A 23862-nucleotide genomic window follows, 5' to 3' on the forward strand; every position below is an offset into this window, starting at 1 on the left:
CCTCTGACATGTGTGTTCTTTCTTCCCTAGCTGGATTCACTGGAGTTGATTAACATCAGCCCCCGGATTCCTTCAAACAGCCCGAGGTTTGGGGGAGCACAGAACCTGACCTTACTCATCACCCCCGATATTGCCAATGGAGAAATTGGCTTTACAAGTAACACAACAGTGGTGGTTAACGAACCTGAGGAAAGCAATTCAAGTGTGGTAAGAAGTGACCCTTGGTTTCCGCATGAGATAGTTCTGACTTGCAGAAGCCATGCTAGCTCTGCACGTGCACACCAGCTGGTAATCCCAATGCTGTTCCAGGTGAGCCTCCCCTTGTGGCGCGATGGGACGGACGGCAAGGCTGAAGTGTTCTGGACTCTGCAGCCAACGGGGGCCAATCGAGGAGATGTAACTGCTGCTGACCTCAACCCTCTCAACGGTTCGGTCGTCTTCCTGTCTGGGCAGAGTGACACCGCCATCAACTTCACTATCATGGCCGACAATGTCCCAGAGGTCAACGAGTCCTTACTGCTCACACTGGATAGGTAGGAATTACCATTCTACTGTCTACAAGGTGTACCTAACTACAACAGTAAGCTACAGAAACTGAAATCGTTTTAGAAGCAGCTTGTAAAGCTTGAATCCAGAAGGAACTGACAGGCTCATTTTTTTTATCTATCTGTCCCATATGTTTTTCTGGAAATATTTATGTATGTATGTGTGTGTGTGGTAGTAGTGGTTGGGGGTGGGGGTGGGTTCTTCTGTTGTCTATGTTCTGATGAGAACAGCCAGTCTCTCTCCCTCCCACTCGTCCCCCGCAGGGTGGAGACTCCACGCTTTATAGTGTACTTCGGGTAAGTGGAGAGTGGAGTGAACCTGGGGCTTTTGTGTGGTGTGAATCAGGATTTTGTTTTTCCGAGGAGGGCCTACTTCAGGATTTCTGAGGTCTTTGGTTGATGTGAGCATGATGGGGATTGGGATGAGGTGGGGGATTCGGCGACGGTGTGAAAAACAGGAATCCAAAGCGGAGTGTTTGTTGGGAGTAAATAAAGAATCTGCTGAACGTGTTTCGCTCTGATTGTAAAGAACCTTTAAAGACGTCGGTGTTTGTATGCATGCAGTCCCTTGGCTGTGACTGTTTGTTTAGAGTGCTTCATTCTGTTGTGTCTTTGTCTCTAATTTGCCCATTATGTTATGGTTGCTTGGCTCCACTTTTCTCAACATACACACACATACACGCACCCCTCCTGAAGCAATAAACATGCAGAAACGCTAGTGATTGACATTGTTATTAAGTGGTCTGAGCAGCAGGACGTCAGTGCACGGAGCCAATAATGAAAGAGCATCACACAATATGAGGAATGTGTTTAGACATTGGATTGAAAGTATAAGAAACATGTGATGTCAGATGTTTCTTGAAGGTAACATTTAACTGCCTATGTTTGCTGCTTTGGGCTCTCATTGAGGAGAGATTATAGGCAAATGTTCAAAAAACAAATCTCACTTTTTATATGTACTTGGAATTTCTATGTTTTTTTCCAGGAGTAATGTTGCAAATAAAATCCTGAAATCAGGCTTCACCAGCAGAGAAATTGTCATCCTGGAGAACGACGACCCTGGCGGAGTCTTTGAGTTCTCTCCAATCTCCAGAGGCCCTTGGGTCATTAGTGTAAGCCAGGCATTAAAACTGATCAGTTTATGTTGTTACATGTGTACACAGCTGTAGACAATGTCATATGTATGTAATCCCGCATGACATTTAAATGTTTTAAACACAGGAGGGCGAGACTGTGGAGCTGCATGTTGTCAGAACCCAGGGACAGCTGCTGAACCAATTCTTACGATATGATGTGATGCCTGCGGGCGACACAGAGTTCTATGGAGCCACAGGCATCCTGGAGTTTAAACCAGGGGAGACGGAGGTGGTGTGGGCACTATTTGCAAAAACCGACCATGTGCCTGAGGTAGGAACAGGCTCAACTCAGCGTTAACCTTTTGTGGTTATATAATGCCTAAAATATATCCTTCAAAGGTTTTACTTCAAACGAAAAAGTGTGTGTCTGTGTGTGTATTTTGTGTGGACATACAGCTGGACGAGACTTACTCAGTGGTACTGAGTAGCCACAGCACTCCACCCAGTCGCCTAGGCAACCACCGGGAGGTCAACATCACAGTGAGGAAGAGTGATGACCCTTTTGGGGTCATTGAGTTCATCCAATCAGGCCTGACAGTGACCATCAATGAGAGCAAAGGCAACACAATGCACCAGGGTACTTGGATAATAGTGATACTTTTGCATGTCAAGTGGCATCAGAGTGGCTCTAAAAGGGATCTAATTGGAGTCTATTTAGGGAGTGTTGGGTTAAAGCTAGTTACTTTTACATTAATTGAAATATGCACAAATCTTCAGTTGATAGTGTCACGTGTGTTAACTGTAAATGAGTGGTGTGACCAACATGAACTACCACTTTGACCGACCTAGACTAAAAAGCTTGGGCCCCACAATTGGTTCCAGATAACAGGTAGAAACAAAAAGCTTCTGTCAGGCTCTACTGAACCACACAGTGTTTTATTTAAGAGCACAGATGAGCTGTACAACTGAAACCATCAAACATGTTCATCTGAAAGTTATGTTCTGTATCCAGATGTCAAGAAACTAGTGCATATTCAGAATTTTATAGGTTTAGAGCGTTAGTGTAAAACGATGTTTTATAGATCCTCTCTGTCTGTTTTGATTCCTTCTCAGCGATGTTTCCTGTTGCAAGGAACTGGGGTAACTTTGGAGAGGTGTCTGTTTCGTGGGTCCTAGAACCCTCGCTGTCTGATGACGTGACCCCACTAAAGGGAAACATCACTTTCAAGGAGGGGGAAAACCTGAAAAACATCACGGTCTTCTCTCTACCTGATGAGGTAGAAACACAGGGCAGATTCTGGCTTTGGACCACTTTGTTTGGAATCGAACTTCAAATTCAAATCCTTGTTAAAATTGCATTTCCTTTTTTAAGATTCCAGAAGACAAGGAGAACTTCACCATCAAACTGTTAAATGCAACCGGTGGGGCCAGACTGGGAAACACTCTCAGTGCCACTTTATGTATTGATAAGAACGACGATCCCATTTACTTTTCTGGTAAATATTAAACTACATTCGAACCACCCTCTGATAGACTGGGAATAATATCATAGTATATTGTGACCACTCGCTCATTTTGCCTCTCTGGCTCACTATCATCTCAGAACCTGTCACCATGCATCTTCAGGAGGGGCAGGTGGCCAACTTCACCATTCTCAGGGCAGGTCAGGCAGACTTTGTTGCCACTGTGATGTACCGAGTGGAGTACGGTGACGCATCACCAGGTGACCTCACCATTCTGAGAAACGACACGTTGCTTGTGTATAATGTGGGTGAATGGGTGAAGAATATTTCAGTGGGCGTGCAGGATGACAACATACCAGAGACGGATGAAGCCTTCCACATTGTTCTCTACAACGCGTCTGGTGAGTATCACTTTTCTTGAGATCTAGGTTTATTGAATCATTAGATTTATTTTTCCCTGTGAGTTTCTGGCTTTATAGTCCTTCGTAACCGGCATGGCCTCCTTTTCACCTGTTCGCTCTCTCTGTACTGTTCTCCCTCAGCTATAGAAGCACAGACAGAAGTGTCTGGGTTATGTTGTAATGCCAACGGTAACATTCCACATTCCAGTGTTGTGTGTTACCGATGGGAATGAAAGACCCACTGGGCCCCAGTAGGACCTTAATTACCAGACTCCAGACAAAGACAGACCACTCCGCTGGCCTTCCTTTATTTACTGATTGACATGGAGTAGCGGCTAATAGAGGACTGTCCTTAGAAGTCAACAACCCTCATGTTAGAAGTCCATCAAACATGGGGACCTTGACATTCTCCACCTTGCTTGTTTAATTATGAGCGGATTTGAATACTTACTGCAGTAAAGTTGTAGTCTGGCAACTTGAAGTACACAGAACAATTTCCATCCTTTGCCTGTAGTCTCCTGTGTTGTTTTTCACCAGTTAGAAATCCTCTACTTCTGGACTTAGTGCTATAGTTGTTGAAAACTCAATATATCAACACAACCCATGCAGTCTTTTACCTGCAAAAACATACAGTACTTGGCTCAAGATCAAAATATACTGTACCTGACCTAACACAGACTTTGTGTATGCAGGTGACGCTGTCGTCTATGGAGCACAAACAGCCACTGTGGTGATTAAAGCCAATGATGATGCCAACGGCATCTTCTCCCTGGAGGCAATAGAAAAACCAGTAGAAGAGGGCAAAACCAACAGTTTCTAGTAAGGGGTTTGTTTTGCATTGATAACACTGTGGCAGAGACAAAGGCAAGACTCTGTTCTGTTGCTGACCACGCTTCTCTTCTTTCCCAGTGTCCTACGAGCCAGGGGCCACTTCGGTAACGTCACAGTCTTCTGGCAGCTGTTTGCCAATGACTCAGTGACTCCTCTACAGGAACGCCAGGAGTTTACCAACACATCTGGCTCCATCACCTTCACTACAGGGGAAGCCACCAAACCCATTGTTGTTGAGGCCATCTCTGATAAGATGCCAGAGTTTAATGAGTTCTACGTCCTTAAGCTGGTTAATGTCTCAGGTGAGTTCAACTTTTGTGTCAGATTTCCAGAACGTCACATTGTTATTATTAGTATTTAGGTTTAACTGAGTACAGTTATTCAGCTCTCGTTTACAATCTCATTAAGGTGGCTACCCGGGGGAAGGTGGACGTTTGGCTAACACTTCATTGAATACCTCAGTTGTCATCCCCTTCAATGACGACCCATTTGGCGTCTTTGCCATCTCTGACAACAGCCTGAACCTAGAAGTCGCTGAAGATGTGCTCTCGGAGGAAGATATGCGCAATGTTGCTTCCGTCACCATTCTTCGACAGCAGGGTGCATTTGGTGAGGTACGGGTCGCCTGGGAGATCGTTTCTGACCGATTCCCAGAGGGCCTTCCTCTGATGGATGACCTGCTCCTTCTGGCTTCCTTCCCACGTGAAGTTGAGCTCAGGCCTCATGCCAGGCGACCACACTCAGCCACAGACACATGGTTTTTCTCTGGTAACCCAGGAGCTTACGGTGCCATTTCTCCAGAAGATGGGCCCGCTGCTGTCGGCAATTTCACCTTGTCTGCTTGGCTGGTACCCTCACCCAACACCGATGGCTTTATCTTGTGCAAAGGAATCAGGAATGGGACATTGTATTATGGAGTTAAGGTCCTTACAAACGCTTCTCATGTCACAGTGATGTTGTACTACACAGTAGCAGGATCAAACAGTACTCACATAGCCCGGGCCAGTGCTGAGTATTTTGCAGAGGACCACAAATGGTTACATGTCATCATCACTGTGGATGATGGGATTATTGAGTTCTTTCTCAATGGGAACCCTATTCCTGGTGGACTGAAGAGCATAAAAGGGGAAAGCATTGCTGATGGTGAGTGGAGAAACTTGTTGATCATCACATTGTTTATATGTGGAGCATATTATACTGTTTATATCTTTGCTGTGTGCGACTTTGCTTCTGCTCCCTAAACACACACACACACACACACACACACACACACACACACACACACACACACACACACACACACACACACACACACACACACACACACACACACACACACACACACCTACCCCCTAGTCGGCTCCTCATTGTTCAGGACTGCTGGGACTCTATAATGCTTGAGTGACCACTTAGCCCAGACCCTGCTGGATATTGTTACTGCTAAAAGGAATCAGTCGGCATCTTTCTTTCTTCATGTTATCTCTAATTATTGGAGACAATAGTGGCAGTTTGTATTGGAACAAACACCCCCAGAGGGGAAGTGTCCTGATGGCTCTATGGCCAACTTCAATCACAGTGGACACATACTGTACGTTACCATCAGTAATGTCGTGTGGTATTGTCTTTTACTGGTAATTCAATCAAAAGATGAATTTCTTTGTGCCTAGGCTTTATAATTGCTTAACGTAGCACATTTCCTGCATTAATGCCGTCTTTTTCACAACTGGAGAAAAAAAAATAGATGCACAAAGCGTAAGTGTTTAACGAGAAAGAGACAAGTCACATTTTCAGTGTGAAATTATGGTTTGACTACATCACTTGTAGTTAGTGTTGTTTAACCAGACTGCAACTTCCAGAGCATGAAGGCAAAGTATTACACAACAAACACATGATATGGTAAATGTAGATGCACATCAATGGATGTGTTTGGAGTCTTCTTCTTTTTTTTCTTCTGACAGTAACTGTAATCTTGGTGAAATCATTACTATTTGTACGGTGTAATGCTTATAAGTGTTATTTTCCTACACCTGTTTCTCTGTTGCTGATTTATCAGATATTTCTTGTCCAGGGTCTGCGTCGTTGTTTATTGGGTCAGATCCTGAGGGCTCACAGTGCTACAGAGGTCTCCTCCAAGACGTCCGCTTGTACCATGTCAGACTGAACGACAGCCACATCCAAGAGCTTTACAACGAGTCCGCTAAGAAGGACCTGCGCAACATCTCGGGTTACCTGCGCTACTGGCAGGAGGAGAGACAGAAGTCATTCATGGTGGAGGTCAAGGATGATAATCTACAGGAGGGAGAGGAAACCTTTTACCTACAGTTGGTGGCAGTGCAAGGCGGAGCCCGCCTCCCCGTCCCCAGACCCACCGCCTTGCTGCGAGTCATGAAGAGCGACAATGCCAACGGGCTGTTCGGATTCATCGGGCCCTGCGTGCCTGACGTAAGCCTAGTCAAGAACCTCACACTGCAGCCTTATTCACAGCATGTAAACCAGACATCAGGCGGCATCATCACAAAGCCACAGTGTAACACAGCTCACGGGCTTGCCCGTCCGTGCTCTGCTGCATATTTCAGCAGCCCTCACGCTCGGCTGCGCGGCGAGCTCGCTCTCCCTTTCTAGTGGGATGCGCCGGGGCTCTTGTTGGCCCCGCTCAGGTAGAGCGACAGCTGGCGAGGCTGCAGCCGCTGGGGCATTCCTGTAGACGTGGAGCAGGAGTTCCAGCATGTAACGGGAGATCCTGATCCTCGTCTCTGTCAGCTCAGCAGGTGGCATTCCATCAGAACCAGGGGATCATCTGTACATGATGCGGAGAATAAATTACATTAGTACTTGGCCTTTAAAGGAGTTGGTAATTGAAGTGTAAGAAGTGGTTCTTACTGTAATGAATTAATGTTTTTATCTTTATTCTCATAGATCACCGAAGAGGGCTCCATCGTCTCTTGTTCAGTTGAGCGTACGCTGGGATCTCTGGACTATGTGTACGTCAACTACACAGTTACCCAGCCGCATAGCTCGGACAGTATGACGCCAGCCCATCAGGATTTCCTTAATGCCACTGGAACTGTGCTTTTCATGCCTGGAATGCGCTGTGAGGTGTGTGACAGTGACTCAACATTTGGACTTAATGTAATCTCATTAAGGTTGCGCAGACACCAAGTGGGTTAGGAGACATGTGATGGTTAATGCGCACTGACTACACACTCTGTGTATTTGTACTATTCATTGTAGTAGATTATCATCGCCCACATTTGTGGTTTCTTAATAACCATCGCCATCTAGTGGTCGGAGGCTTCCCCGATCAACAAGTAATTAATTTCAAAATACTGGTAACAGAAGAATGCATTCTTCTCATCTCACTCTTAGTCACTGAACCTGCTGGTGTTGGACGATAACCTCCCAGAGCTGGAAGAGTCCTTTCAGGTTACACTGGTGTCAGCAGAGTCTGGTGATGGGAAGCCAAGCTCCACCCTCACCAGTGGTGCGAGCATTGACCCATGGGCGTCTGTCAACACTGTCACTGTCAAAGCCAGTGACCATCCCTATGGTATTCAGTTACACTGCCAAAAAAATGTCCTGTTGCACCTTCAGCATTGGCATTTTACATTTACTACCAGAACATCTTCTCTCATCCTTCTCCTGCATTGCAACTGCTTGCTCTCCACCGCATCCCTTCCCTAACACAGGCCTGCTGCAGTTCCAGTCCAGCCCCCCAGGAGAGGGCTTGATATCCCCAGCCTTAGAACCTGCCCACATTACCGTATTAGAGGAAGCTGGGCAAATCCATCTAGTAGTCGCCAGAGCCCAAGGCCTTCTGGGACATGTCATGGTAGGGTACATGACAGCCCCCGTAACAGCGTTAAGCAATAGGGATTATGAGGTTGGTATTTGAAGTATTTGATGTACTGTAAAGGTTGTTGAATGTCACCAATGACTGTGGTTTTCTTGCTGCCTGTATTCTACAGGACTCGGAGGGCATGCTGGACTTTCTTCCAGGGGATAGGGTGAAGTTTATCAATGTGACCATTACAGACAACAGTAATCCTGAGCTGGAGAAAATATTTAAAGTGGTGCTCTATAATCCTAATGGAGGAGGTGAGCAGTCTTTATAGAGCCACATTTATTATATATTAAATAGTTTATATCATAATAAAAGCCTCTCTTGGTCTGTCATAATTAGAGCTGAACTGAGCCTTGGCTTCTGCACCACTGTTTTTGTGTGTTTCCTGTGCTGTGCTCTTGTGTGTCCTACGTTCCATTTTGTTTTCATGTCTGCTCCTTTTTGTGTAATTCTGGTGTGACACCTGTTTGATCCTTGTGTGATGTGTCAGTGAATCAGTTCCTGAGTAGTGAAGGAAGTGGTAGTGGGGAGAGTGATTCTGACTTCCTCCTTCTCTCCTATCCCCACCATGGTAAGTATCCTCCTCCTTCACTCCCTAAACTGCTTCATGCCTCGGTTCTTCCACCCTCAAACATTTACCAAGAACATACATATACATTGGACTAAGTGCATGGCCACTGAATCTCGAGTCATCTTTTCTGATATTGCTATGTCAATCTGATTTTCTTGTATTTAGTGAAAAAGGGTATTATTGAACTATCGATAAAACTAACAAAGCTTTCTCTTACTGTACGTGCAGCCAGTTTGGGAGTGGCATCTTCTATCACAGTCACAATTGCAGCTTCTGATGATGCACATGGAGTGTTTCAGTTTAATCCTCAATACCTATTTGTTAACGGGACAGAACCTGAGGATGGACGCAGCTCTGTGGTCCTGCAGGTTAGTCTAATACACGGTTGATTAAGTTTGCATCAGCATTCAGGATGTTAATATTGCAACGCGCTTTGCCTCCTCATGTGTTTATGGCCTTTGTTCGCACCCAGGTGGATCGATTTTCTGGGAACCTCTCCAATGTCACTTTGTACTGGGAGACTGATCCCAGATCTGAGGGACAGCTCCTCCATAGCTTTGGCAACATCACTTTTGGCATAGGCCAGAAATCAGGCAACATTATTGTCAATGTGGCTGACGATGAGACCCCTGAGTTGGATGACAGCTTCAACGTGTCCCTGGTTAACGTCTCTCACGGCCGCCTGGGCATCCAAACATCTGCTATTCTGACTGTGCTTGCCAGCGACAACCCTTATGGTGTTTTTGTATTTGCTAATTCAACAAAGTCTGCCCGACTTCCTGAGGCTAACTCAAATGTCTCCCTCACCATCTTGCGACAGAAAGGCCTGATGGGTCAGGTGGGTTCTATTGTCAGGGTAGTTCTCTTTCTGTGTTAGTGTTAGAGCTATTAAATAGTCAATCCCTACATGCAATTTATGTATCTTTTTCTATCTTAATGTGTCAAGGTGCGTGTTACATATGGGACACTGAATGAGGCAGATCCGGGACCATATAGTACTCCTGGTGTGGGCCGAGCTACTGAGGGACGGGATTTTGTTCCCCTCCAGGATTCTGTTGTGTTCATGGCCAATCAGAGTGAGGCAAAAATAATCCTCCAAGTGCTGGACGATGAGGACCCAGAAAGAGATGAAGCAGTTTTCCTGAAGTTGATCAGTGTTCAGCTTATTAAAGGAGAACAAGAGAGGCTGAGTAAGATAATGAGGAGCCCGCTTTACCTTTGCTTTAGCCATGCTGCTTCGACTCGGTTAATTCTTACACTCTACTGTTCCGTCCTTCCAGTTCTGAACTCCCCTTCTCTGGGCCCCAGGGCGGACACCGTGGCCCAGGTGACGGTGGAGGCCAGTGACGGTGCCTTCGGAGTGCTGCAGCTGTCTACCTCTGCTGTCAGTGTACCCGAGCACTACGTTGGGCCTATTATAAATGTAACACGCACGGGGGGAATTTTTGCAGATGTATCTGTCAAGTTCCGAGCGATGCCATGGACTGCCAGTATCAGTAAGTGTTGGGCATAAAGTATGGATTTAAATAGTACACTGTCCATTAGAGACAGACCGTGTCTGTGTTTGTGGTCTTATAGGTGAAGACTACAGCGTGGCCTCCAGTGATGTGGTCCTGCTAGAGGGGGAGTCCAGTAAATCTGTACCCATCTATGTTATTAACGATATGGTCCCCGAGGTAGAGGAGACCTTCTTCATTGAGCTAATCAACCAGACCACCGGGGGGGCTCTCCTAGGGGAGCCCACACGCGCCAGCATCACCATCCTGCCTTCTGACGACCCTTTTGGTGCCTTCGGTTAGTAGGCATGGTCCACGAAAAAGCACAATATGGTTTTACATGTACTTTAATCTCTTTCTTAATGCGAGCCATTTACCTGGTTTTATTACAATGCAGTCTTTCAGGCCGTTCCAGTGACCATAGAGGAACCAGCATCTAACTCCACGGAGGTCACATTTCCTATTGTGCGTAATGCTGGTCATATTGGCACAGTGGCGGTCCAGTGGCAGGCCACTGTCAATGGGAAGCTAGCAGTGGGAGACATCAGGCCCACTTCAGGAGAAGTGAGATTTGCTCCTGGAGAGACAACGAAAACGCTGCGAGTAGAGATTTTGGCTGATGATGTACCTGAAATCACTGAGGTACAAAGCTGACAGCGACAATGCAAGAGTATGCATTATTAGAAATAAACACATCACACGCACCGTCTTTCTGTCATGTGTAGGTAATTAGGGTGGAGCTTACTGGTGCCAGTAATGGAGGGAGCCTTGGAGCTGGAACGACAGTTGACATTACAGTGCCCGCCAACGACAACCCATATGGGACAGTGTACTTTGAGCAGTCAGTTTACCGTGTTCAGGAGCCCTTGGAGGGAGTTTATAGAGCCAACATTACTGTCCACAGGAGGTACTACTTCTTTCTTCGTGGATAATTTTTTTGCTAATTGTTTTTTCACCCCGCAACTCGCAGTAACGGCCTGTCTGCGCTCTTTTCTCTGTCCTTTATTCTAGCGGAGGTCATTTTGGTCAGTTGGAGGTTGTGTACAGCACTTCTGAGGCTGACGTTGTTGGCTCGGCACAGGCTAACGGCCAGAAGCTACTGACGTACTACAACCCCCCCAAAGCAGGCAGCCCCTCCACCGCCCCCGTGATGACGGTTAATATCACGGGTCAGCCTGACCCCCTGGTCGCGTGCGCCGCTGCTTGTCTGAGGCAGCCGGCCTGCCAAGCCTTCTCTACGTCGTCAGGGGCGGCGCCGTCCTGCACTTGGGTGGCATCGGGGGCTGACCAGCTGACTTCTAGGCCTCAGGTTGTGACCTATGTGAAAAACGTCACCGCAGCCGCTGTCCTGTTCAGTGCCCAGGCTGTGGCGGGAAGCGACTACACCCCTGTGACAGCGCAAAGTGCCTTCATGGAGGACGGCTCAGGGACGGCCAACCTCACAGTCCCAATATTAACTGATACCTTCCCTGAAATGGATGAAAGCTTCTCCATACAAATTTTAAAGGTAATCACAATATAATTATGGTATGTTGTATTTTACAAAAATTATGAATTCCGTCAATTCAAGTGTTTTAAATTACCAACCATGCAACACATATTTCTCTCTCTGTATTGTCTGAAGGTAGGGCTGATAAATCAGACTGTGGCTCAGAAGAACCTGCCCTCGATCGGCCAGCCAGACAGAGCCGTGGTAACCATAGCGATGAACGGAGATGCCTTTGGTGTGTTTCTGATATACAGTCTCAGCCCTAATGCCACTAACAAGGGGCTTTACCTAGAGGTTCACGAGGAGCCTATGGTTGTGGTTCCTCTTGTTATTGAGAGGAGAGGAGGAAATCTTGGAAATGTGTCCGTGGAGTGGAACTATGTCGGAGGAAAGGCCACACCAGGTGTGGACTTCTCTGCGATTGGTGGTACTCTGTACTTTGATGGTATGTGACCTTTCCCACTAATTAACAATAATATGCAGTTTAATTTCCTTATAATATTTTTTAAATCCCACATTTTCTCCAAATGAAACGTTCTAATATAAGAAATCTTAACATTTACATGTTAATGTCAAACTTACCTTTAACCTCTTTGCCTGCAGGTGATCTCAACAAGACAATTGAGATTGTAATCAAAGATGATCTTGAACCAGAGGACAGTGAGAGCCTCATGATTGGGCTTGTTAAGACAGAGGGAGGAAGTCGAATCCTGCCCAGCTCCGACACTGTCACCGTGGTGATACTGGCCAACGATCACGTGGCTGGAATCGTGGGCTTCCATCCAACATCCCGTTCTCTTATCGCCAGAAAAGGTAGATCATCAGTGTGTTGCCTGAATGATTACAATTCATTGTACATAACCACACTTTGTATCATGGCTGGGAAAAAGCATGTTTACATGTCTGTCTTGCTTCCTGCTGCCTGTGTCACTAGAGAAGTGCCCTAATTATGTATGAGTCCAAACGTGAGGGAATGCATTCATAGTTCAGCAGCAGCAGTTGGGCGCTATGCTTGTCTCTCATTTATTCATGAAGCGTTGAGTTAGAAACCTTGAGTTGTGTGTATTGGCATTAGAGGCAGTGACATTAGAGCCCTCGGGCTCATTAACAGCTTCTCATCTGCTACTTATGGCCCCATTGAAGAAACAGGGAAAAACGATGACAGTATTTATTATATTTTAGTGTTTCTCTTGCAAGACGTTCTTGAGATGTTTGTATTGTACTTCATGTTCTAGGCGAAAAGCTGTCTCTACTAGTGTTGAGGACAGCTCCAGGTCTGGGCAATGTCTCTGTGGAGTGGTCTGTACAAGGACCCCTTGTACTTCAAACCTTTACCCAAACCTCAGGGAAACTTTTCTTTTCTGAGGTAAATATGAGAAAGTGCACCTTGTGGAGTCATAATGGAACACCATTAAAGTATTCAATGGCATATTTAATGGCACAGCCTTAATGACATCTCAGTAATCTAATATTCTGGTCGTGTCTTCTACAGCGACAGTTAAATGACACCATAGTCCTTCAGCTTCTTGATGGCAAACCAGAGAACAAAGCTGAGTACAAGGTTACCTTGTCCAACATCCAAACCTATGGTAATCAGTCAGCTCTGTTTGAAGAAACGATGAGTTTAACATAGCTTCAGTCAGAACTTTCCTTCTCTTCTTCACAGGTGTTGCGGCGACAGGCTCCGCCGCCCTGGACGTTCAGGGGAGGGAGGCAGTGCTCACTGTGGACACCAGCGATACGCCTTATAGGCTGCTGACCATCGCCCCCTCATCGCTTAGGGTGACGACAGAGGAAGGGGCTCGGACCGTAAACATCTACGTCAACAGAGAACTTGGAGCCTCAGGTCAGTGGACCATGGGTGACCACAGCCGTGTTAGCTAAATGTTTCTAACCTGTTTTAGGTACTAAGCACTATGTATTATAAAAGCGGGTTAGCCACACTCACTGTAACATTGAAATCCGTTGCCATTAACTGATTACATCTAAATGGATGTGTCCAGGAGCAGTCAACATCACCTATGAAGTTAAACGAGGTTCTCTACAAGACCTGTCTAAGGTGGACGGAGCCCTGGCTGATCCAGGACAGGACTTCATCTCCGGTACTGGTTCCGTGGTCCTTCAGGAGGGACAGACTTCTGTTGCCATCCCTGTCACCATCCTGGAGGTAGAAACCATGGCTGAGCCTGTTTTTAAATACACCACTACGGTGGCTTGTTATTGTTTAAGAGTTTGCCCTTTTTTATTCATTTCTTTCTCTGTTTTTAGGATGAGAATCCAGAGTTGCAGGAGTTTTTCCTGGTTAACATAACATCGGCAGTGCTCATCACAACTCTTGCCACTGTTGTCCAACTAGGTATGGACCAATTATTAATATTCACATTAACACAGAGTAGATCTAAACTTGCTGCTAAACCTATTTATTACATGTAATGTAATAATAACAAAATACTCTGGTTTAATTGTTTGTTTGTTTTTTTTTTTGTTTAATATTAGGAAATAATTTTTTTATTTCACTTTCCAATAACTTGCTCTTTTCGATAAGCAGAGGTTGTATATTGCACACTGACAGGTAAAATATGCATCTATTTCCCTATAGTGTAGAACATACACATTGTCTTGTCGTTGCTGTACTGTACGTACATACACACATATGCGTACAATAGACACCTGTATCCCTTTTGTAAATGAGTAGCTTTAGAAAGTGATGAGCAGACATTACTACAGAAGTACAGCCCTTGGAGGCTCCCAGAATATTATCTGCCTTTTGCCTGGAGACACAGTAAACACACTGCTGCCCTTTTGGCAGCAGTCATTATGTGGCTTGGATGGGTAGATTGATGCTTTCCATGATTGAGGAAGCCTGGGGATTCGGTGGGAGCCAAGTAGCAGTGTGTGGTGAAGAGAGAGAAAGCCAAGCTAAACGCGTAGCTGGCCTCCCAGTGCCTTGGCCTTCCAGTCAATGGCAGAAGACTATTCAGGGAGTCATAAATCAGTCCACCCAAACAAGTTGGCTGCATGGCCTTCAAAGCCACTTACATGAGATGCTTCTTAGCTCTAATCCTTTGCTCAAATGTGCCATGACGGAAGTTAGATCCTCTACAGTTTCCTCTAGTGCAGCATACTATTGGCGTAATAAAACGTGCTGCAGTCATCGTGTGCTTCCTTTCTGTGTGTTGCCATTTTCCCAGACGTCCAAGGTTTAGTGGCAGAGATCAGCATTTCTGCTAATGACGGAATAAGTGGAATCATTGAGTGGAGAATCACAACGTAAGACAAACCATGAATAATGCATTTTAACGCTGGTTTGCACATGCTTCAATTAAAAGTTTGTTGCTTTTTCAGGTATGAAGTGAATGAGACGTCAGGGTCACTGACGCTAGAGGTCTACAGGAACAAAGGGACCTATGGAAATGTCTCACTTCTTTTCAGTGCTAAGAATCTGGAAGCGCAACAGGGACTGGACTACATCACCAATGACACGGTATTTAAACGTTTAAACTCAAATGTACCTATTGTGTGACAACATCAGATCAGTATACACTATATACAGTACATTATATCTAAACCTCAAAGACTGAGACATACTGACACAGTTACTCCTCTGTCCACCCAGATGCTCCATTTTGTTCATGGAGAAAGGCATAAATTTGTGGAAGTGCAGATTGTTGATGACACCATTCCTGAGGGACCTGAGAGGTTCCAGCTCATCCTGTCTCAGCCTTCAGCTAGATTGGAGCTGGGGATGAATACCACAGGTAGGATATGAAGACAGAATAAGACATAACAAAGCTTCTAAACTTCTGATTAAACACATAACATAACACTGACATAACAGGCTTCTAGCTCGTCAAAGTATTCTGAATATATTTATTTGCATCAGGAATGCACTGAGACACATTAATAATAATATTAGTGTTGTGCCTCTGAAGCCTGCTCCTCATTGCTCCTCCTCTTTTACTTCTCAGCGACTGTGACTATTTTGGCCAGTGACGATGGACACGGCGTCATCTCGTTTAACACCAGCGAGCATTTTGTGCTGAGAGAGCCCACGTCTGTGCTGGGGCTCAGTCAGAGCGTGGCCAGACTCTACGTGGTTCGCAATCCCGAGGAAGGCACATTTGGCACCGTAACTGTTCACTTTACCATCACCGACACCAATGGAAGCCTGGCAGAGGCCGATCTGACACCAGCACAAGGGTTTGTGGTGCTGGAGGATAAAGTCAGGTTCAAAGTGAGTAGTATTAACCACAAGCGTTTACTGTGAAGTATATACATCTATTGCAGGTTCTTTAGATGTATGTGCGTTGTTTCAGATGCTGGAGATCTGGGCAGTGCTGGATGCTGAGCCTGAAGCCAATGAGACCTTCACGGTCACACTGTTTGACCCAACAGGAGGCGCACGCCTGGGCTCCCAGCTGCACAGGGTCATCACCATCCTGGAAAACCTCGCACCCTCTGGCTTGTTCCGCATTACACCTACGCTCAACAGGTCTCACCCGGGTTAAATGGAAGGATCCAAAGCTAACAGAATCAACAACTGGTTGCAGTGCTAGTATACGCTACTTTGTGTCTCTACACAGAACTAACACAGAGGTGGTTGCTGCTGAAGGTGGAACTGTGTTCCTTAGCGTGTCTCGCAGTAACGGTCTGGAGTCAGCGGTCAGTGTAGAGTGGGAGACGCAGTCTGACACCGCTACTGCCGCTAGTGAGGACACATTTCAATCACATATTTGAATTCAAAGTCGCCTTCATAAAAATACAAGCCTCCTGAATTCTGTCGTTACTCTTCTAGGGGGGTCTCTGCCAGTGATGGGTGTCTACCAGAGCTTTGAGTTCAGCCCCACCTCAGCCTGGTGCTCCCTTCCCCATGACACCTCCTTCTTGGCTGTGAGGCTCGATAGGAAGCCTGTAGTTGGAGCCTACTACACCTTGGCCACTGTGTACCGGTGGCAGGGTGTCTTTGTGCCAGTAGAGGTAGGTCAACAGGAATTAAATCAACAAGGTGCTGGACTGACACTGACAATTGTATGATCAAAACCTCTGTCCTTTGCTTGCTCCAGTCATTCAGCATCCAGGAACCAAGCTCTTGTGTTGGCTTTGTAGTGAATGGTTCTACCTACATAGGCATTACTCATGGAGGTCCTCCCTTCTCCCCTGCTGCCAACCTCAGCATCTTCAAATTGCAGAAGGACCTCAACGTCACATTGGTAAATACAGCTTTGCTGACACAATAGCGCCTCCTCTTGTATTATTGTGTTATGATTTGAAGGGATTCTGTTTTTAGGAACAAACCTTAGGTGTTGAGGCTCTGACAGTGAAACACGTCTCTACTGAGGGGATGGAGTATCTCATAGTAGGAAGCCAGGTAATGCGAGTTTGCACTTAACTTCAGCCACGGGTCTTGCAGGTATCAAATGACTTACAGTTTCACATTTTGTTTTTTTTCAGGTGTTTGTGTGGACTGGAGGCTCGTTCACCCTCCTCCAAACACTCGGTTTCGAACAACGCATTCTAAGTGTCACTCCTTTCACCCATGACGCTGTTCCACACCTGGTGGTGTGTATTGACAGGCAGAGTGGGGGCTGCGTCTTGCTTCCGTGGACCAGTGGAAAATTTCAGAAGCCTCAGCCTTTATCACTGAGCGGCAGAGTCAGTCAGGTGGAGACGATCAGCAGGAGAGGGGAGGACACTCTCCTACTGGCTGTTATCGAAGGTGATTCCAAGAACTGCTGTCAGCGACTTTGTGTTCGACTGTGGTGCCAAGATTACATATATACACACAGAACGAGTCAAGTGCACTTAGTCTGTGGTGTTGAGAGGCTGGTTGTGTTTGTGCAATAATGAGATGCTTTTTCTGCGGCTGTTTTCTCAGGCTACTTTCTAGTGGTTGTATGTTGGTTTGGACAGTACAAACACGCTGGTGATGTTTTAGGTGGCCGACAGAAAACCTTCTGCAGACAAAACAAGTCTTGTTCTGTTGTCCCAACTAAGCTGACAAAATTCACGGCGTAGGCCAGGTCATATATTTATACTGCTCTCGGTATATTTTGCTGAGACACAATCCCTCTGAGTCTGCAAAAGTGGTAAGTTTTCTTAGTGGGGATCTGTTGTGGGTTTCTGGGAAAGGCCTCAGGGTAGCGCAGAGCAGAGCCACAGAGGCAGTCAGAGGTTGTAATTTGTCAGTCCTGGGTGTGTCAGTCAGACCAGTCCTTGCTTTACATAAATATTCCAGTCTACCGCGATACGAGTGTTTTTAAGCTTCTGCATGTCTGTATCCTTCTTCAGGTTCGTCTCCATCCTGTGAGGTGCTGCAGTGGAGGTCAGGGCAGCTTTCGACCCAGTTTACCCAGTTAACCCAGTCAACCCAGTCCATTCCTCACAAAGGCCTCACATCAGTTCACCTCTTCAGTTCTTCTGGGATTAGTAAGGACGACTGTTTTACAGTCTTTTTTACTGACAAAACACCAGTTGCTAGTTGTGCTATTAAAAACTTTTGACCAGACTGCACAATTAAATGAGTGAAATGTTCTTTCTCGTAGCTTATGCCCTGCTGGCTGGAAACAACGGCTCCTCACTCTACTCGTGGAGAACTGATGTCAACCTGTTTGCCATGATCCTGGTGGCCCCTCCAGCCATTAGATACCTCTCTCTTATGGCCCCACTCCTCAACAGCACCAGAACCCTGTTGGCGTCTGTTGAAGAAAGTAGTTCCACTATTTATGAATTTACTGCTGTCTCAAATCAGTCTGATTTCATACCCAGGTAACCACGCAGTCTTTATAAGCCCCTGTTTGGCTAGATTGTGATTCAAAAAGCTAAATTAATTTACTTTGTCCTTATGTATCTTAATTCAGTTCTGGTGAGTTGTACTTTGCACCAGGGGACAGAGAGCTAGAACTAGCAGTGAGTATCTTAGATGATGACATACCAGAGGTGCAAGAGTACTTCAAGGTCATCTTGAAGAATCCGAAGGGTGGGGCTGAGATTGGATTTGGAGGTCAGGTGACAGTAAGTGTCCCAGCCAACGACGATGCGCATGGAATCATCGGCTTTGCTCAGGTTAGCAGACAGACGTCTTTATAATATGCTTATACGGTATGTTACTAAATATGTTGCTACTACCCTTCTGCAGAATTCTCTGTTTATGGAGGTAGAGGAGTTGATGCAAAATAATCTAATCTCCCTAAAAGTGGAGAGGAGAAGAGGCACCTTTGGCACAGTGACGGTTCACTGGGTTGCCAGTGGTAGTCTGGCAGATATTAACCCCACTTCAGGAGTGGTACGTAAATGCTGCTGTGCTACGATACTAGATCATAGCTAAGAACACATACATTAAATAATATATACTAATATTATGATCGAAAATCAAGTTGATCAATCTTGAAAGTACAATGTAATATCATAGGTCCGATTCTCGGGGGGCCAGTCGGAGGCCATCATCTCACTGACCGTGGTAGCAGATGATGTCCCAGAGCTAAGGGAGAACGTCACCATCACCATCGATGATGTCACCACAGAGGGGCTGCAGGACCCACGACAGGCTGCAGGCGTTGACAGGCAGCGGGCACAGGCCCTGCTCAGCATTCTACCAAACGACTCTCCCTACGGGGTGCTTGGGTGGCATGTGGACTCTGTGTTCACACAAACACAAGAACCCTCGAGTAAGGATTAGCCTTGAATGGAATGAATGTGCATTTATACTGGATCTAATATGATTCATCCATACGTTCAAACATACACATTTTGAATATCCTCTGATTTACCTGCAGGGACTCCTGTCAACGTGACGCTGACTATAGTAAGAGAGCAGGGCTCTTTTGGTGAGGTTGCAGTCCATTACCAGACCAGGCCAGCTCTGTACCTGCCTCCATCCAACCAGGCTACAGCAGGAATGGACTACTCTGCCAAAGAAGGCACTATCAATATGATAAATGGTGCTACCGTGGCCATTGTCACGGTCACAATCCTACCGGTAAGAATGAACCACTGGGTAATGGAACAACTGCAGTGGTTTGTTTTAGGATGAGGGTGCCTCTTATTATGTGTGCACCTATGTTTATTCCAAGGATGACGTGCCAGAGCTAGCAGAGAGCTTGGTGGTGAACATCACCAGGGTTGAGGTGGTAGGGGGTCCCCTCGGAGCACAGCAGCCGAGTGTGAAACGTCCTGGCATGGAGGTAGCACAGGTCACCATTGAGGAGAATGACGACCCCCGAGGGATTTTACAGTTCAATGTTTCTGAGGTGAGCATAGGATCATCTGCGTGACTCTGACCTGGGATTAAGGGTGATATGATCTGGTGCGTTACCGTCCCTTCACAGAACATCCCTGGCAGCGTGCTGGCGTATGAGGTACCGCCGCCAGACAACATCATCCATCTACCCGTGGTGCGGCTCGCTGGCATGACTGGAAGACTGGTCCTGTACTGGGAGGCTCGGCCAGTCACTGCTGATCTTAACGATTTCAGCCCCGCTGCCGGGAATATTACTTTTCAAGATGGACAGGTACGTTTAGATGTCACAGCAACCTATAAAGTGTTGCTATTAACAAGTTACAGCTCATTTTGCAAGCTTTTAGTTTGTTTGATTCTCTGTTTTAGAGAGAAGCAAGAATTTCCATCACCATCTTGGATGATGAACAAGTGGAGTCTTCAGAGAATTTTACAGTGAAACTGCTAAGTGTGAGTGGTGGTGCTCGACTCGGAGTCGTCCCCTCTGCGACGGTCACTATTCCGTCCAATGACTCACCTCTCGGACAGTTTGGATTTCAGCAACTGGAGGTGAATCTGAAATGTTATTGTAATTGTTTTATCCTACAACTTGTCACCTACAACAACGAGACAACTGATGGAAATGGAGTTTTTCCTGTTTCTATATTTTGTTAAAAATGTCCACTGTCATTTATTCTTTCCTGTTTGATAAATGTTCAAAATCATGAAGCTGTCTGTCTAATTTAGAGAAATAGGTGAGCAGGAATATCAGACTGTCATAGATTTAAAAACAGTGTCAGACAACGTTTTGCCCCTTTAGGTGAATTTGCTGTTGCAGTGAGTCGTATGCTTCTGTCCAGCAGGTGTTACATACTTGTTACACACTTGCTTCAACTGTCTGAGATAATCGTACTGTATAACAGCTCTCGTCTCCTCTAAGGTTACGGTCAGTGAGCCAGAGTTTGTGAACGACCCTGCTGCTGTGGCAACGCTAGCAGTGCAGCGTAGTGCGGGGGGCAAAGGGGCGGTGACACTTAGTTGGCAGCTGGAAGAGCGGGCCAAAGGTGACCTTTCACCTCTCAATGGAACCCTTGTCTTCAGTGAGGTACACAATGAAATACTCCCATTGTTTGTCCTCATTGTATATACATACATATACTTAGTATGTTGTAGTTTCTTATTGAAGTCTTTACATATTTTACAGGGTGACACTGTGAAGACCTTTGTGGTTAGGGCCCTCGCAGACTCTGTCCTGGAAGGAGATGAGCACTTTGCTGTCCAGCTGGTTCCCGCTGAGAGTGGTGCCGTCATAAGCCCTTTAAATGGTTAGCCAATATAGACTGAAATGTTTAGCGTCTTCATTGACTCAATATATCTAAAAGGTAATCCATCTTCCCTGTCTGACCTGGCAACCAGGCATTGCCACAATCACAATTAGGGCCAACAAGGCCGCGCTGGGGATTATCGGAATAGCAGAGTCCTCCAGCCTCGTTCTCATTGGAGAACCTCAGGGAGGTTACAACGGTAGCGCTGTGGTCAGGTGAGATGGACAAGCTGAAACTTCACCCAGTCTGTTTGTGTACTACAAAATGCATTCTGATCATTATTCATTGCCTGTGTCGTCTTTAGCCTCGTGCGAGGGCCGGGTGTGTTTGGAGACGTCCAGATATCCTGGAATATGGTTCCAGCCGTTGCTTCTGAGTTTGAAGTGACCTCTGGCACTGTGACTTTCAGAGACGGACAGTCGACTGCAGCCATTATTCTGCAGGTACGTAGATCCTTCAGTTCAGTTGTGCACAGAATTACCAGCCCATAATATATTTCAGAGTAATCTCCAGTGTGTAACCCAAGCCCCCCCCTCCAACCCCCTAACTTTGCCTGACAGACATTAGATGATGATCTTCCTGAGGAGCGCCGTGAGTACCAGCTTGTAGTGACTTCCACTACCCCGGGACTGGACATAAGTCCCACCGCCAGGCAGGCGAAGGTCATAATGGCAGCCAGTGACAGCCCCCATGGCATTTTCTCCTTCAGTCAGCGTGAGCTTAGAGCAACGGAGGAGGAAGGAACGGTGAGAGCATTAATATAGCATTGATATATAGTTTATGTAATTCATATCTAAACCATTGCACTTGTTTTCCTCAGATTAATGTGACGGTGACCCGCTCGCTGGGTAGTCTGGGCCGTGTGTGGGTGGCCTATCAGACCTCAGGCGACACAGCAGTAAGTGGAGCGGACTTCAAACCAGCTTCAGGACAGCTGCTTTTTAATGCTGGACAGACGTCGCAACAACTCGCACTGAATGTCACGGATGACAGTCTTCCAGAGGGGCCTGAGATGTTCTTCCTCAACTTAACTGACGTGTCATTGGTCAATGCCAGGTGAATAAAGCGTGATACGCTGGACAAGAGCACATGAGTAGCTTTGTTGGACAGATTAATTAAGAGACTTGCAGTGTTGATGTGTGGGGAAAACTTGGATTGCCAGTGACTCTTCGTTCTGTGTCTCCCTCTGGTGGCCAGTGGTGTGGACTACATGGTGAGAGAGTCTGGCCTCCAGCTGGACCAGCCTCCGACCATAGGCAACATCAGCTCTCTCATGGTGGTCATACTAAAGAATGATAATGTTGAAGGCGTCCTGGAGTTCAGGCAGGATTACGTAAACATTACAGGTAAGAATTAACTAAAGGCTGTTGGTTATTACAGTCTTTGCTTTAATGGAAAGAAGAAAACTTACTGACCCCCCTTTCTTCTTCTTTTTTAAAAGTTGAGGAGGAAGTGGGGAGTATATTGCTCCCGGTGGTGAGGAGAGTAGGTTCATTTGGACCCGTTTCAGCTCAGTTTATTTCCAGAGGCTTGAGTGCGACCCCTGACCTCGACTACATCTTGAAAAATGGCTCAGTGACGTTTGTCCATGGCCAGAATACCAGTTATATAAATATCACAATTATAGACGATGTTGCAAGGTGAGAGGACGAAATAAAAAATAAGAAATGGATCAACTTTAACCATTACCATTTTAATACGGAAACCCTCTGTGCAGTGAATATGCGGAGACCTTTGAGGTGGTGCTGGTCGGTGCCACAGATGGAGGAGTTCTCGGCGCCCATCGACTTACCAGGATTACCATCGCTAAGAGCGACTCTCCAAGCGGCGTGGTCCGTTTCCTCAACGAGACCCTCATCCCTTTGCTCAACCCCAACTCCACTCTTCCACTCAGCCTTGTCGTAAAGAGAGCAGGCGGCCTAGTGGGCAACGCAACGGTATGAGGAACATCACCTGCTTGAATAGAAATGAACGTTTTTTCACTTACTGAAGACTTACTGTCACTTCCTTGACAACATAATTCAGACCTGTGTTACTGTACCTTCCACAGGTCGCCTGGCTCATCCGCGGCCCTAACAGCAGAGAGGCCCTTCCTGCGATCAATACTGACATTAGGGACCCTGTGAACGGAAGCTTCTTCTTCAGGGATGGGGAGGAAAGTGCTCACACCATAGAGCTGCGCATTCTCCCCCACGGGGAAGTGGAGGTGGAGGAGACGTTTATCGTAGAGCTCAGCATTTTGTCTGGAGAAATGGATGTCGATCCTCATGCTGGCTCTGTAACACTGAAGGTAATCAGCTGTGTCCCTGTATCATGCCTGCGGTGCTAGAAGGTCACAGCAGCCCCTCACTCACTCTGTTGATTCCACATGGGTTCATTCTCAGATAGAGAAATTTGGTGACCCAAATGGCATAGTCCTGTTTGCAGCAGACTCCCTTCAAGAGCGCGTCTACAATGAATCCACCGAAGCAGAGGGGCCATTCAACATCTCCCTGCTTGTTAGACGGAGAGAGGGCGTCATGGGGAACATCACGGTAAGATTCCATCACCGCCCGCCGTTGTGTTTTTTTGTCATATGTGTTTCAGTGCATGAACCAACCCGTGGTCACTGG

General features: G+C 46.4%; 1 protein-coding gene across 2 annotated transcripts in view; it reads left to right on the forward strand.

Annotated features, from left to right (window-relative positions):
* adgrv1 (adhesion G protein-coupled receptor V1) overlaps positions 1-23862 on the forward strand; it is a 67439-nt gene that overhangs the window by 14167 nt on the left and 29410 nt on the right. The window contains exons 11-72 of one of the 2 annotated variants that reach the window (XM_055511104.1): positions 31-207; positions 310-533; positions 1531-1657; positions 1767-1952; positions 2078-2258; positions 2735-2898; positions 2994-3117; positions 3225-3485; positions 4178-4304; positions 4395-4618; positions 4725-5459; positions 6370-6758; positions 7233-7412; positions 7683-7863; positions 8003-8196; positions 8282-8411; positions 8648-8728; positions 8957-9096; positions 9201-9566; positions 9675-9918; positions 10009-10224; positions 10307-10522; positions 10622-10866; positions 10950-11131; positions 11236-11731; positions 11849-12158; positions 12317-12526; positions 12949-13079; positions 13206-13302; positions 13380-13559; positions 13717-13880; positions 13982-14069; positions 14905-14983; positions 15059-15197; positions 15330-15471; positions 15682-15947; positions 16030-16205; positions 16297-16421; positions 16509-16690; positions 16777-16923; positions 17001-17081; positions 17165-17429; positions 18002-18139; positions 18256-18478; positions 18571-18775; positions 18849-18995; positions 19122-19377; positions 19486-19688; positions 19783-19959; positions 20038-20220; positions 20316-20495; positions 20866-21030; positions 21130-21250; positions 21342-21465; positions 21555-21693; positions 21811-21996; positions 22071-22306; positions 22448-22596; positions 22692-22890; positions 22968-23187; positions 23301-23540; positions 23635-23784. In XM_055511104.1, the coding sequence (XP_055367079.1) occupies positions 31-207; positions 310-533; positions 1531-1657; positions 1767-1952; positions 2078-2258; positions 2735-2898; positions 2994-3117; positions 3225-3485; positions 4178-4304; positions 4395-4618; positions 4725-5459; positions 6370-6758; positions 7233-7412; positions 7683-7863; positions 8003-8196; positions 8282-8411; positions 8648-8728; positions 8957-9096; positions 9201-9566; positions 9675-9918; positions 10009-10224; positions 10307-10522; positions 10622-10866; positions 10950-11131; positions 11236-11731; positions 11849-12158; positions 12317-12526; positions 12949-13079; positions 13206-13302; positions 13380-13559; positions 13717-13880; positions 13982-14069; positions 14905-14983; positions 15059-15197; positions 15330-15471; positions 15682-15947; positions 16030-16205; positions 16297-16421; positions 16509-16690; positions 16777-16923; positions 17001-17081; positions 17165-17429; positions 18002-18139; positions 18256-18478; positions 18571-18775; positions 18849-18995; positions 19122-19377; positions 19486-19688; positions 19783-19959; positions 20038-20220; positions 20316-20495; positions 20866-21030; positions 21130-21250; positions 21342-21465; positions 21555-21693; positions 21811-21996; positions 22071-22306; positions 22448-22596; positions 22692-22890; positions 22968-23187; positions 23301-23540; positions 23635-23784 (12213 nt within the window). The remainder of the gene's footprint in view (positions 1-30; positions 208-309; positions 534-1530; positions 1658-1766; positions 1953-2077; positions 2259-2734; positions 2899-2993; positions 3118-3224; positions 3486-4177; positions 4305-4394; positions 4619-4724; positions 5460-6369; positions 6759-7232; positions 7413-7682; positions 7864-8002; positions 8197-8281; positions 8412-8647; positions 8729-8956; positions 9097-9200; positions 9567-9674; positions 9919-10008; positions 10225-10306; positions 10523-10621; positions 10867-10949; positions 11132-11235; positions 11732-11848; positions 12159-12316; positions 12527-12948; positions 13080-13205; positions 13303-13379; positions 13560-13716; positions 13881-13981; positions 14070-14904; positions 14984-15058; positions 15198-15329; positions 15472-15681; positions 15948-16029; positions 16206-16296; positions 16422-16508; positions 16691-16776; positions 16924-17000; positions 17082-17164; positions 17430-18001; positions 18140-18255; positions 18479-18570; positions 18776-18848; positions 18996-19121; positions 19378-19485; positions 19689-19782; positions 19960-20037; positions 20221-20315; positions 20496-20865; positions 21031-21129; positions 21251-21341; positions 21466-21554; positions 21694-21810; positions 21997-22070; positions 22307-22447; positions 22597-22691; positions 22891-22967; positions 23188-23300; positions 23541-23634; positions 23785-23862) is intronic. The other variant, XM_029163442.3, reaches the window with a different exon arrangement.

The sequence above is a fragment of the Betta splendens genome, chromosome 9 (assembly GCF_900634795.4).
Source record: "Betta splendens chromosome 9, fBetSpl5.4, whole genome shotgun sequence".
Classification (NCBI taxonomy): Eukaryota; Metazoa; Chordata; class Actinopteri; order Anabantiformes; family Osphronemidae; genus Betta; species Betta splendens.